At 36.5% G+C, this 15,034-nt stretch overlaps 1 protein-coding gene and 1 long non-coding RNA gene across 2 annotated transcripts in view; one reads left to right on the top strand and one right to left on the bottom strand.

The window, feature by feature from the left end:
* DLC1 (DLC1 Rho GTPase activating protein) overlaps positions 1-15,034 on the bottom strand; it is a 221,348-nt gene that overhangs the window by 159,077 nt on the left and 47,237 nt on the right. The window contains exons 5-6 of the mRNA XM_085223085.1: positions 5,994-6,143; positions 3,708-3,839 (exon numbers count right to left, since the gene is read on the bottom strand). Of these exons, the coding sequence (XP_085079211.1) occupies positions 3,708-3,839; positions 5,994-6,143 (282 nt within the window). The remainder of the gene's footprint in view (positions 1-3,707; positions 3,840-5,993; positions 6,144-15,034) is intronic.
* LOC146544487 (uncharacterized) overlaps positions 1-15,034 on the top strand; it is a 107,188-nt gene that overhangs the window by 90,740 nt on the left and 1,414 nt on the right. The window lies entirely within an intron of this gene.

Below are 15,034 nucleotides of genomic sequence, written 5' to 3'. Positions count from 1 at the left end.
ACCTATACTCCATCACACAGATCCATGTTTCACAAGGCTGCCCACTCATGTACCCAGACACAATTTTTACATTGTCAATAGAGAGTGGTCAACTGTATCAAACTGTTATAATAACATATAATAGTGCCAGATTCTTACTTAGGGTGAATGATATTCAAACATACTTCTCATATACATAGTAATGGCGCTCATACTACATCCTGCAGAATCCTTTCCATATAAATAACATTTTAGAAATGCTGTGGAGAGAATGCTGTTCTTCCTTGTGACGCCTCTGTATAAGGAGTAAGGAACACTGTGTTCCTTACTGTGCCCACATATGTTCATTTATATGTTTGTGCTATGTGCACACATGCTCCAGTGACAAGCATGGATTTGACTAGTTGTCAGCGCATTTTTATGAAGTGCCAAATAACTTGTGCATGTACATACATACACAGACATGTTTCTTTAAAAATAATATTTACTAATTTACTAATTAATTTGCAAAGAAATTTTTAATTCATACTGAATTTTAAGTACTGGAAAGGTTGCATTGCTGAATATTTCATAAAATCTGACAATAAAGATTTAAAGTGTCCTGGTTTTCCATTAATCAGTGAGTCAATTTCCACCAAGATTGTCACATCAAAGTCCAGAATAGCATGGCATTATTAGATTTCTTTTATTTTTAAATACATATGGATCTTAATCTTGAATGTATATAGTCTTTAAACAATTTCCCCATCTATTAAAGTCCTGTAAGGTTAATATCTTCTGAGTTCTTCAGGAACTAGACTTGAATCCCTACCTGTCTTATAAGGCCCATCCTCACCACCCTCAGTACCCACCCTCTGTACAAGATGCCTTGCTTTAATTGTGCATTGTTTCTGATGCAGTCATGAGTTAGATACAGTTTGTTTAAAAATACTGCATATAATTACATAATATAACTAATTACAGTTGTACTCTTGTTTACATATTAATACACACAACAAAATAAGTTGTCATTGGAGACTGAGCATCTGGAATCCTTGAAGATCTGCAGTTGCACACAGCAAAGAGGAAGTGAAAATCATCAAAACAGTCCCTCAGGATTATAGAGTAGATTGCTGAGTTTCCTGTGTAGAATAAACCTATTACTACACCAGCTACTCCAATAAAAAAGAAGAATTATGAAAAGAGTCTCCCTTACAGAGAGAACACCACATCTGAGGATTTTCATGGGTGATCTCTACATGAAAAATCAACAGATATCAGAGGTAATCCTGACATCTTTTCTGGGGAGTGTTCTCCAGCAATGCTATTTACCCTTTTTGAAATACCATCCCGATTAGAGTCCAATGCTAAACAAGACCTTAAGAGTATGAGAGCCCCTTTTCTATCAGCATGAGATGGCAGTCTAGCACCAAACAGCAGGCTGTCTAGCTGCACGGACCAGATGAGCAACAGCAATAGTAATGCCCAAGATTAAGGACTGAGATTTGTTTTCACCTAGTGCATTCAAAAGAAAAATATGCTTTCAAACATAGCTTGCAGGTAGGGAGGCAGCTGATGTTTTTGCAGACTTTGATCTACAACACATACTAGCACTCAGTTTGTGGATCTGTAGGGTACAGAGACAAAAAATCCAAAAGGAATAGAAGATATCTGAACTCAGTCTTTACTCAGTTTTCAGGAGAGCTACACTCAAGTAAAAATGATATAAATTTTTACACTCAACTTTGTTGTGGTAAAAATGAGAATACAGTCTTTTTCTGAATACACTTGGTAAATAAATTCCATCCCCAAATCCCACTATGGTAAACTGCAGCAAGTAAAACTTTAGGAAAGGAAGTTGCTTGGAGAAAGTTTAGATTCACTTATCATAAATGTTAACGAAACAGGACTCTGAATTGTAGCTCTACAACCCACACAATATTTAGAGAGTAACTCTACAAAGTAGAAAATAAACATTTATTTACAATCACATACATTAAAATATATATCATAAAATAACTGTCCTGTATATGTTTAGCATAACATATTCAGCACAGTGGAAAAAAAATATATATATTTAAAGAAAATTAACACATACTGTCCAACTTCATAGAAAATAATGCACACCTCTGCAAAGCCAGGAGATAAGAGTTTCCCAAATATCCACAGAGACGCCCAAATTTAAAAAGTGATGTTTAATACCTCAGAGAGTGTCTTCTCTCTTCTCAGGACCTGGAAAATGGGATATCACCTTCCAGCATGACATATGTACTTATTTGAGAATTTGCGCTGCATTGTATGCAGTGACGGAGTGCAGAGCACTGTATTTGCTATAGTTATGCACTGATGATGAATTACAAGTGAATTTATTTTTGTACAAGTGAACAATCCTGAATATAAATGTTTATTAGAACTTTCGTTACTGCCTCCGTCAAAGGCATTCATTAACTTGCTATTATTGCAATGTAGCAAGTGACAGTTTGCCCTTGTTTTACTTTCTATAAACATATATATTTATGCTAATCACACTCCATATTTTAATGTTTTATCCTAGAGTTACTGCTGGTTCAGTTACCAGCAGTGATAGTACTGATGAACAGACGGAGCATTCATTATGCTAAGACTTTTCAGCTGAAGTTCTCTCTGCTTTGTAAGATAGTGGAAAGAATAAGCACAAGTGGGAGCAGAAATATGCCAGGAGTTTCTGCAATATTCAAGTTTTTCTGCACAAGTGAGCGTTATGAAGAAGGATTCTTCAGTAGATGGACAACGGCAAAAGATAGAACCATTCTTCTGAGAGCTACGAATGGATACAGAAAGCCGATATTACCTACAATCTGAGTAAACTACACAGCAGAGTGCCTGGGAAATCAGCAAATCCTCCCTTATGAGTAGTGTAAGATTAAATAAATATACAGAGAAAGAGTGCATTCAAGCAACCCCACGAGCTGCTTAGAAGAATTTATCTTAAAAGGTGGAAATAGTGCCTAGTACCTGCCTGTTTACTATACAACAGGAATACCTCATTTTGAGTACGTTGCTCAAGGCTGGCACAAGTCCCTACAAAAAGGTGCTCTAGCATTTTTGAAACTGCTTGACAAAAGTTCTTTACCATCTAAATTTATAGCCCAGATTTGTAGCTCAGGAAGTGTAATTTCAGCTTGCGCACACTGACACCTGTAGGAAAGCTTCTCCCTGCTCAGAAGCTTCCCTCCAATCCCAAATGTATGCAACTGCTCACCAAATTTGTCCTTGGAATGACATTTTCCCTTCAGCAGGGTAATACTCTTCTTGTAGTATACAACAATTTAGCCTTTCAAGAGGACTATGAGGACAGAGTTTGGGTATCATAAATCAAGCTATGTGATTCAACTGTCTTTCCCCCCCCGCCCTCCCCCCATCTCCAAATTTCAAGAGATTTAGGAACTGTTCCAAGTGACTCCACTACAGGAAACATTATCTTCCAAAGTAAAGTAGAATAGCTCTATTAAGCTAGTTTCTCAAAGAAATATTTAGCTTATTATAATCAACACCCAATAATAGCATGTTTTTAAATGTCAAACTTCCCATTTGCCTAATGATTCTCTGCCACTCAGAAAGCACCTTGAAACAGCTGGCATTAGTAGTCCTTTCTCTTCAGTGTCACATGCATAACTCTGTATGAGCAATGTAGGGAATAGTATAAAATTACTCTATTTCATTTCCAGCTTAAGACTGTGTGTAATGTCAAAAACAATCTTTGTACTCACCCCAGCCTTTGGTTTAGCTCCAGAAGTGGCTGCTGAGCAGAATGACGTTTGATCAGGAGTATGGATGCTAGGAGACAAGCTTGTTTGAGAATGTCTTACATCTGCTCCACTTTCAGAACCAGATTCACCATCCTGGTAAAAATTAGAACTCTTTTTAGTAAAATGAACATGAAATAGAAGTTTGTCTTTTAAATAATGTGTATATTTATATAGAATCACTCAAAATTATATGCTTAATTCCCTGTATAACTGTAATTCTATCTATTCTTTTCTATCACCTAGACATTCTCCTGCTTTCCTATTCATCATGGTAGTTTGTATTAACTCCTGTTATGAAATTATAAATCACCACTAACATCAAAGCTAAAACTCCCCTAAGCAGTAGAATGCAGGGTAAGAAAAATCAGATTTCTGCAGCCCTGAACTGACATTTTTTTCTAGTGTTCAGCATTTCCTGTGTGCTCCCACCTTCTGTCTCCCACTACACTGCAAACTCAGTAAACATCTGTAAGCCATTACACAGTTGAAATGACATCATTGTACCACAGTTCATACTATTCAGAGGTACAGCTCCCTAGTTTTTTGGGCTCAGTAAGCGCTTCCCAGCTACTTGTAAGAGCATTTTTAACTAGAAATAGCTTTTAATGACACTAGTTACTTTTTTTTTTTTTTTTTTTTTGAGAATAAAAAGAAATAATGTTTTATTTTTGAGGAAGTAAAAAGAAGAGAATGTTTGACTTAGTGTACAGAATAAAGATAGACGTTTGTATTGCTTGCAGATACATTGCAACACTTAACCAGCACTGAGCAGCCCATGTCAAGGAACTGCCTACACTGGCCAGATTATTAGCTGAAATGCAGCCTGAGAATATAGCGCTTGCAAAATAGCCTGAACTATTAACCCCAACCAACACTGTGCAGATTAAGCCTTAGTTTCCTAATATCATGGTCCTAGAGTAGCTGAAATAAGGAGCAGAAATATCTCAGGAGCTCCTGAACTGGAAATAAGTGGCGGTCCTTGGATTCATTAATTCTAGTTAAGTGCCTGTCAAAAAGAAGCTGCTGATTAGACAGATGCCTCTGTACCTTTTTCTGGTGGGCTTCTTTGCAGCTTGGAAACAGGCACCACCTCTGATTGTCTTGAAGGCTTACTTACATGGATTGTCCCAGCACCCTACTTTGTTGCTGGAAGTTGCCTAAAAGGCTGTCATTTATTAGCAACATGCGTCATATTTGAGTTTTTCCTCTTCCATCAGTGCCCAAGGAGGGGATGCGAATACATTGAAATCCAAAGGGAAAATTTTAACTATTAAAGGAATATTTATGTAATATTCTATAAAAATGATTATTTTTATCTTCCAAGACCACTGAAACCTAAATACTGCTTTCCTCATCTATAGACCACTCACTAGACTATATTGCAATAATGAAGTCTGGCCTTAATGGGAAAAGACCAGTAAAAACAAACAACCTGAATATTAGCCTAGACATTTTGGGGCAGTATTTCTCAGGTTTCTTAAATTGAAAAACAGCTGCTACGCATGTGGATAAAATTAACAGGAAGCCTGCATGAGAACACCTTAGGTCAGTCATTTCAGGTTCTTCACAGCTACATGTGTAAACATTTTTCAGTAAAAAAGAACACATCCATCACATTTGTGTCCCACATAGTCTCTTCTGTCTACTCTTAGCAAGGAATTTTATTTATTTAAATACTTCATTTAAACAAACAAACAAAAAAAAATTAAAAAATTTAGATAACTTGTATGATTTTGACCAGAATCTTATTTTTAGTGATGGAGGATTTCATAAGTACATTTCTGCCAAAAATTTCCAGGACCATCCAATGAACAGAAGAGATAAACCTGTAGCTCATAATTACTTTCAAATCGAACTGTTTATGTGTCGCTTGACATTAAATATGTGCTCTGAGACTAGGGGTGATCCAGACTCTGTGTTGCATTTATAATAAGTTATAAAAAAGAGAGCCAGGCATTTTCTGAATCCGTGGTCCTTATTTTTCATCTGGGGAACTTTCACAATGTTCTTTAATAAAAACATCCTAAAAGAAAATTCCAGATGCCGCTTCTACTGCCTTCAAAACACACACACACACACACACAAAACAACTAAACAAGACAAATTATGTACAAACACAGCTTTAGTTATGAAACCAATAAGCTGATAAATGTGAGGAGTATAAAATTTTATAAAATTTTATTTTTCTTTTTTAAGATAAAGTTAGAAAAGATTTAACTTAGAAAAATAATAAAGATATCAGCTTACAGGTATATGCCTCCGTTTGTATGTTGGAGTGCTGGATGGAGAAGAACCTGCACTGAGAGCATTTTCAATATCCTGATCCAGCTGGTCCAGTTTCATAATTAACAGCACCATTGAATCTAGCCGTGATCGATCCCGATCTCCTGTTATTTCCTAAGGAACAGAACATTAAAAAAAAAAAAAAAAAAATCACTAAATTTGAAGTAGTTTTTTAGTAAAAATATTAAAAATTATAATAGTTTTTTTTTTTAAATACTTAATGTATTTTCACATCAAATTAAGAAATAGCTTTGTTTTAAGTAATGAATGCTTCTTTTCAGTTAATACTAATTTATTTATTTGGGGACGGGGTGGGACTCCATTGTATCATAAATTGACTGAGAATTGATTTACTGCTGGGAAAACAATTTACATTATTTTTTTACTATATATTCAGCAAATAAATTTAACAGATGTGCACACTTAATACAAATTCATTGTTGCTATTTCTGTAGTGCACCTACTCTTTAAAGAGCTACTGATTCCAAACACTACTCCAAAAATCCACCCAAGTTAATTAATTTGATTGTACAAATTCAAATGTTAAAAGTTAGTGTATGACTGAAATGGAAAAGGAAGTTAAAAGAAGCCGTTCTACAGGTGAGGATAACTGCAAGTATTCCTTGTGAAGATCATCCGCATAACAATGTTTCAGTTCTTGCTGTTTTCTGTCTTGGTTGGAAATGTTTGATACAGATGAGATACATTAACAGTACAATAAACATAGCATAGTAGATGCTCTGTTTGGAAAGAGAGGAAGTTGAAGGATGTTAAATTCCACTAACTTACTTGAAATAATATTTTTACAATTTTTTTTCTCCTCAAGAAATGGAAGAAAAAAAAAAAAAAAGTGTTATAATTGCTTCACTGTGGCTAGCAATAGGGAATATAAATGCCCAGATTAGCCAGTTCTGATAGTCACCCAACTGTTTTTCAGCCAAACATATTTCTCAATTTAGTTAGAATTCTGTTAGTTTTATTATAGACTGCTTCAAAGATTTTGTTAAACATGAATTAAATGACCTCCATTCAAATTAGAGGAACTGTAGAAATAAGATGTTCATATAAGATATAGCCTACAGAGTATATATGTGAAGCCAGAGCTGACCTTACTTAAAAAAAAAAAAAAACAAAAAAACAAAAAAACAAAAAAACACTTAGAAAAACAGATACACACATATATCACGTCCACAGTAGAGTTTTGTACAGTATTCGTAGCAAAATTCCCAAATGAAGGCAGCTATATTTCATTTCATATTAGAGCATGATATTTTTGACTGGCTTGTTGAAAAAGCTTATGAGTTTGCAGGACCTCCTGATGAAACTAAACTGAGGTTAGAATGATCTTATGCCAATATTACCTCAAAACAGTGTAGCAATCAGTGACTTGGGTTAAGTTGCATCTTCAAAAGGAAAATAAGTGTCCTAAGCAATTCAAGATTACTTATTGAGACTTAATGCACCATCATTCTAACTCATTCAGCCCACTGCCTACAGGCCGCACACTATCCAGTCCTGTCCACCCTGCAGGTACCCCCTGCCCCATGCCATCATGGCATCAGCTCTTCCACACCCATAGCTCAGCAACAGCCAAACATTGTGGTGCTATTAACACTGATGAGTCTTTTTGTATATTTGTGACTCCGTTTTCAGTTGGCATAAATACATTATCTGCACATTTTCAAATGGAATATATAGAGTTACAATCAGGTAGTCAAATATCCGATTGTCTCTTTACTACACTACTGTATACCCTCTCTTACTAGAGAAGGATACCCCTCACTTCACAGTCGTGCCTTATTCACATCACCCCTTCTTGGCAGTATATACAATTACTGTTGAGGATGAAACACAAGGAGATTAAAATTTCATCGAAAAAAAATCTCTGATAACGTTATGAGAGGTCACTGAGAACTGCAACCACTTCCATTAAACCAGGCCTCGTTTCACAAAAGCAAGGTCAAGTATCCCACTAGATTTATATTTTTGTTGCTCTTTTTTAAAATTATTAAAACATAAGAAGTTGTAATATTGCTAATATACATAAATAACATTTTCCATATGTGGTCCAAGTCAATTTATCCTCACTAAATGGGGCCCAAGCAAGGCAAAAGTTTGGATACCCATTGTCTAACTGGTTTTAAATGGTTGTTCAAAGGCTGTAAAATAAGATCATTTATCTCATCTAACCTGCATGATTTCAGAAAGCACAGCAGAGGAAGAGGCTGCTAGTAAAACAGACATGGCCTTCTTTATGTTGTGAGGTCATGTTCACCATTCTGGTAATGTAGTTGCCACTTTACTCATGTTGTAAAGAATGCACAGTAAAATCTTCATCTAGAGGGAACTAGTGCTTCTGTTAACATGAACCTTAAACATAGCTCCCCAACATAACTTAGACATTTATTTCTATTAAGTTTACTGGAAAATATCTCATGGCAAAGGCTAATTGGCATAAAATTCGTAACTGAATGATAGAAAAAAAAAAAACTGAAGTGAGTTGCCCTAGCACAACAAAATGAGTGCTAGTGAATGGGTGGGATTATTTCTTGTTTGTTTTGTTTTCCTAACTTGGAGAAACAGTAAGCATTTTACACAAAGTAAATAACAAACAAACATTAATAAAATAGACAAAACTGGAGTTTTCTTTAAGCAAACGTTAGACTTTTCCTGGCAGAGCAGACAAATTTAGAGCTTATTCTCATCTTAAAAACTGAAAATACTGGAAAAGAATCTGTTGAAATGAAATGATGGCACAAATATTGCTCAAAGTGATATTCAGCCGTGACACAACAGGCTGCTTTTGCAACTAAGCCCCTCCTTAAGACAATAACATCAGTATGGTATTTAGCTATTTTGTTCAGTAGTCCTAGCAATGGTTTGTGGTCCTGATTTCTGTTGACATAAACCTTTTCATGGGAAGTTTTAACATTTCAACCATATTTTTTGGGTTCGCAGTTTACTGAATATCACAAAAAAAACTCCTCTTGTTTGGCCATGTCACTACTAAGTTGTATATAAGCCTAAAAATTATCCCCAAAATAAAATATACAAATAAGAAAAGGCTGATCTTGAGTTTGGATAACTGGGGACATTTAATACAATACTAAATAAATATGAGATCAGTTTATATTCATATAGATTTAACCTTCATTATTCTTAAATAAATCTCCATCAGCTTTATAGTTTGTCTATTTTGCATCTCTCCAGTGTGTATATTCTGAGATTTTATCATTAAAGTATGATCTGACTTAAAGCCAACTAGATATTAGAAATTCAATTGTTCTCATTTGAAAACACAGTATTTCCCTTATGTTCAGACTATCACGTCTTCCTACACTGATAGCTAATTATCTTCCAAATAAGCATGCAAACATACAAATTACATTTATCAAATTATACAGAAATCCTACCATTAGCTTTATGAAATCAGAACATAAGCATTATTAGGTTCCTGGTTGAAGATGGCCCTTACAATCTTAATTCCTGTTTTTAGATATCAGGCAGTCCAAGAATTTATGATGAACATACAGGATTGGTCAAATTTGAGATGTTACTGGTTTAGAAATTTTATTTTCACAGAATGGCCAGGGTTGGAAGGGACCTCAAGGATCATGGATCTCCAACCCCCCTGCCACAGGCAGAGCCAAAAACCTCCCCATTTCATACTAGAACAGGTTGCCCAGGGCCCCATCCAATCTGGCCTTAAACATCTCCAGGGAAGGGGAATCCACAACCTCTCTGGGCAGCCTGTTCCAGCACCTCACCGCTCTCATAGTAAAGAGACTTCAACTTGTCTCCACACAGTGAGGAGATATTTAGATCATAAACTGGGAAAAGCAGTTGTAATTTTGATTTGTATGCTCTTTACTGTGAGAAAGGAGTTAATTGAATTTGAACATATTCATCTTTTTATAACAGAATGCATTATATTCATCACCAGAATTAAGAAATTACTCCTAAATTAATTATTGAAACTCCAAAGTTAAGATCATATTAAAAGAAATCCTGATATTTTTACAAGGAAAGCAGTTCACAGACTCTGTTACTAGCATCAGCACACAACACTAATTCAATGAAAATATCTTGGGAAGCATGGTTATCGAGATTCACCCATGCTTTTAGACATTTTTTTTGCTATTTTAGAGCTTATATTCCTATTGAAAAGAATGAGATTTTTTTCCTCCTATATACTCCAGTGTTTTTAAGACCTTGTTTGTCTTTTTACCACTAAGTTTGCTTCAGCTTGCATTTGCAAACTGATATTGTTTAATAGTTGTCTCTAAAGCACTGCCACTCTGCACGGAGAACACCTGCCAAATTCTGAATATAAAGGTATTTGCGCATAGTGTTCTATTCTTGATTTTGAATGTTTCATTGGACAAAGGCAGTATTAATACTTCATATTTTTAGAAATAAAATATATGCTTTTTTATTATTTAGATTGCAACTTTTATACCCATATTATCAATATCTTATGATTTGAACCTACTCAAAAAGAAAAGAAACTAGCCAAGTAGTACAACATTAATTAGTTTTTGAGTAATCTTCTGGGGGCAGGGTGAAGCAGCAACTGTATAATATCTCACATAATCATCTTCCTATTGTAGGCCCCTTTTTATACATACCTTTTTTGATAGAATAGACCTGAAGATTACATTTGAAAAGAAGTATGTTCACTTGAATATAAAAATCTATATTAGTCTCACAAGTTTTTTTTGTTTTGTTTGTTTGGTTGGTTTTTTAAAATGTACAGAACTAGTACATAAAACATGCTACTTTCTCTTAGTACACCCACATTCCCTTGTAAGGACTCATTTTTGAAGCACTTGCTGGTTTCCTGTACAGAGAAGACACCCCATTAGTGTTACCTGTGGCTAAGGAAGGTAAAGATGACCAGCACCAAGTAGTCCTGAGCCAGGACCACAAGGGCATCTCCTGTCCTTGCCCATTTTTGGGACTTGCATGCAGAAGTGCTCATAACTTCTTTGAAGAGGAGACCTTGGTTTTCAGAGGTAATTCTACTGCACCACTGGGAAGATCATCTATCATAGAATCATAGAATCACCAAGGTTGGAAAAGACCTAAAAGATCATCCAGTCCAACCGTTCACCTATTACCAATAGCTCCCACTAAACCATGTCCCTCAACACAACATCCAGTCTTTCCTTGAACATCCCCAGGGTCGGCGACTCCACCACCTCCCTGGGCAGTCCATTCCAGTGCCTGACCACCCTTTCTGAAAAGTAATACTTCCTAATGTCCAGCTTGAATCTCCCCTGCCGTAGCTTGAAACCATTCTCTCTGGTCCTATCACTAATGACGCGAGAGATGAGGCCGACCTCCAGCTCACTACAACCTCCCTTCCGGAAGTTAGGGGAGACCTCATTGCTCTCTAATAAGCCTCCTCTTCTCCAGGCTGAACATTCCCAGCTCCTTCAGCCTCTCCTCATATGGCCTGTGTTCCAGACCCCTCACCAGCTTTGTTGCCCTCCTTTGAACACGTTCCAGGGCCTCAATGTCTTTCTTGCAGCGAGGGGCCCAAAACTGGACGCAGTACTCGAGGTGCAGCCTCACTAGTGCTGAGTAAAGGGGAACAATCACCTCTCTGCTCCTGCTGGCAACACTGTTTCTGATGCAAGCCAGGATGCCATTTGCCTTCTTGGCCACCTGGGCACACTGTCAGCTCATGTTCAGCCGAGCATCAATATCCCCAGGTCGATTTCCTCTACACTGTCCTCCAACCACACCGCCCCAAGCCTGTAGCGTTGCCTGGGGTTGTTGTAGCTGAAGTGCAGGACCCGGCATTTGGTCTTGTTGAACCTCATCCCATTGGCTTCAGCCCAGCTCTCCAGCCTGTCCAGATCCCTCTGTATGGCCTCTGCTACCCCCAGGCAGATCCACACTTCCAGCCAATTTGGTGTCATCTGCAAATTTACTGAGGGTGCACTTGATGCCCTCATCCAGGTCATCAATAAAGATATTGAAGAGGACAGGCCCCAGCACTGACCCCTGGGGAACACCACTCATGACCGGTCACCAGCTGGATTTAACTCCATTCACCACCACTCTCCGAGCCTGGCCCTCCAGCCAGCTCCTTACCCAGCCAAGAATGTACCCATCCAAGCCTCGGGCTGCCAGCTTCTGCAGGAGAATACTGTGAGAGACAGTGTCAAAGGCTTTGCTGAAGTCTAGGTAGACCACATCAACAGCCTTTCCCTCATCCACCAGATGGGTCACTAGATCATAGAAGGAGATCAGGTTGGTCAAACAGGACCTGCCCTTCATGAACCCATGCTGGCTAGGCCTGATCCCCAGGTCATCCCATACATGCCGCATGATCTCCCTTAAGACAATCATCTATGCATTTCAGATGGCATTAAATTACTGATTCTTGTTTTCCTTGCTAAAAATACCCTTTATGAAAAACAGAACATTAATAAATTGCCAATTTTATGCTGTGAAGGTGTTTAACTGAATTGAAAACAAGTACTAAGAATAACGTTGTTTTGAAATACTGTTGATTTTTACTATTAGATGTATAAATCTGATGTGCAATTCTAATCTTTCTACGTTGCACTTTACAAAAACCTTGGAAACAGCCTAAAGAAAGACTCTTCATCTAAAGTTTTTAGTGTCACACTGTACAATTCCATACTGGAGTTCTATTTTTCATCATATTAAAGAAGTGCTACAGGGGGAAAATATTAAAATACAGTGAAATAACTTAAGTACTCCATTCCATTTTGGCATAAGATACAAGGCCAAACACCAGCAAAGATCACGATAAGGTTACTATTATAAACCACATTCTGAACTAATGTTTAGAATAGACTGAATACAGAAAAAATAAAATAAGCAGACACTGGTGTACACATACACAGAAGTGCAGATACACTCATGCATTCAAATGTCCACATACATTCACACATGCGTCAGGGAAAGAATTTTTTCTGATTGTTAAGGAAATTTAAATAGCTAAATCTTACCACCTATAGCACTAGATTACAGTCCCCTCGTTGCATTTCCATGATGCAATGGAAAGAACAGTAATAACAGCACAGCAACAAAATCCCAGGCTACAGCAAGTGTGAGTTTGCTCAAATGCAAGAGCTATGAGTAGACATAAAGGAAAGAAACTGCCTACCTTCAGAAGGCTTCAGGTATGCAAGGAACTCCATCATGATATCCTAGGCTCCACTACCAATCCTTAAATGAGGTCTGGGAAGCAGTGGATTCTGACTCCACCCCTTCCAGTCACTCAGGTGTATTACATGAACCTGAGCTCCCCTGGGTTGGCCCTGCCTTCTTACCAGGTGCTCAATCACTGTTTCAAGCCATGACTTAGCATTTCTGCTACATCTCTCTAATATGAACTTTTAAATTTCCATTGTACCTACAAATATGTTTGCAGAAGTAAGGACTTCAGAGGTATGATATAATAATTGTGATCTTCAGAACAGTATCCTGTAAAAGAAAGTTAATAAATATAATAGCATTTGAATGCCTACCTTTTCGAGACATATTCTTTTAGTAAATTATGGAGGCTCTGGAACAAGTTACCCATCCCAGTGGTGAGTGCTCTGTCCTGACATTCAAGGTCAGGCTGGATGGGGCTCTGAGCAACCTGGTCTAGCTGCAGGTGTCCTGATTAAATGCAGAGGAATTGGAGTAGAGGATCTTTGGTGGACCCTTCCAATTCAATCAATTCTATGATTCTACACTTACTATGGTTCCAGAAAAAAAAGATCCAGTTCCTTCCTGCAGCAATAGATGCCTATGAAAATTTGCCAAAATAAAATTCCATAGAGCCACAGAGCACAGGCATGAACATAATCCATCTTCATTAGATGGAAAAAAATATAGTAAAAGCCAAATTATTAATTGCATTCTTTCCAACACAAACAATATGGGTTTTATTGTATGGGTTTTCTTTCTTTTATGGGTTGATAACTGGACTAGATGATCTTAGCAGTCTTTTATAACCTTAATGATTCTTTGATTCTATATTTTATACATTGGTGCTATACATATTCAACTAGGCTATAACTCCTTACAACCTAAGGAAAAGGCAAGCTTTTACCTTTACTAGATAGTACTTCTGTTTGAAATGACTTCAGCTTTTCGAATTATGACAGCAACTTGAGCATTTATTATCAGATGGGAAAAAATATTGTGATTAAATACAACCTCATGAGTAAATGATGACAGATGCTGCATTTTTTATATTGCAAGAACATTTCAGATGATTTTGTCAGTAACAACGTATTTCAATGACCAAGTTACTGCTTTACCATTATGAAATAAATGATTGAAAATCATACCACAAGACTAAACAGTGCTTTTATTTTAATTATCAGAAATTAAACTGGAGTCACTGATATTATGAATTCTTGCTAGAATATATATCTGTATTCAAAAAATTTGTATGTGTATTCAAAAAAAAACCAACAAAAAACAAACAAAAAAAATCCCAACCACCATCAACAACATCAGAAAATTTAAATAAATTAATTACAAATTATGAATCTCTATTAGTTTATCTACCACAATTTTTATATACTTTTTAATTGGTATATCAGAATTTTTATTATCTCTATGAAAGTTTAAAAAGTGAAGATTTTCTTAAGACTTCAATTTCCATAGTATTATAAGTTAATTTCTTCAGTTTGTCCTTTTCTCACAAATTATGAATTAAGATTAATTAACTGTTACAAATATTTCAAGGAAAAAGTGCAAAAGTTTACAGGATAAACTATCTTATCTTTAAAGATTGAGTTGACACTTGTTCATTAATATGAGTGTGATTTCAGTGAATGAAAAAAGCTGATTAAAACAAATGAACATACACAACACAATCCCCTTGCTAACAATAGGCAGAACAAATAAGGTATTATTTGTGTGTGTGGAGGGGAAGTTTCCATTCAGTGTACACAGTCCTAGCAACATAACAGGTTGCAGAATATTTTCCATATTTGCTTTTATTTCTTGAGCAAAATGCACTA

The sequence above is a fragment of the Meleagris gallopavo genome, chromosome 4, assembly GCF_905368555.1.
Source record: "Meleagris gallopavo chromosome 4, MGAL_WU_HG_1.1, whole genome shotgun sequence".
NCBI classification, from domain to species: domain Eukaryota; kingdom Metazoa; phylum Chordata; class Aves; order Galliformes; family Phasianidae; genus Meleagris; species Meleagris gallopavo.
The sequence above is the reverse complement of the archived record's forward strand: the minus strand, read 5'-3'. Positions and strand labels throughout refer to the sequence as shown.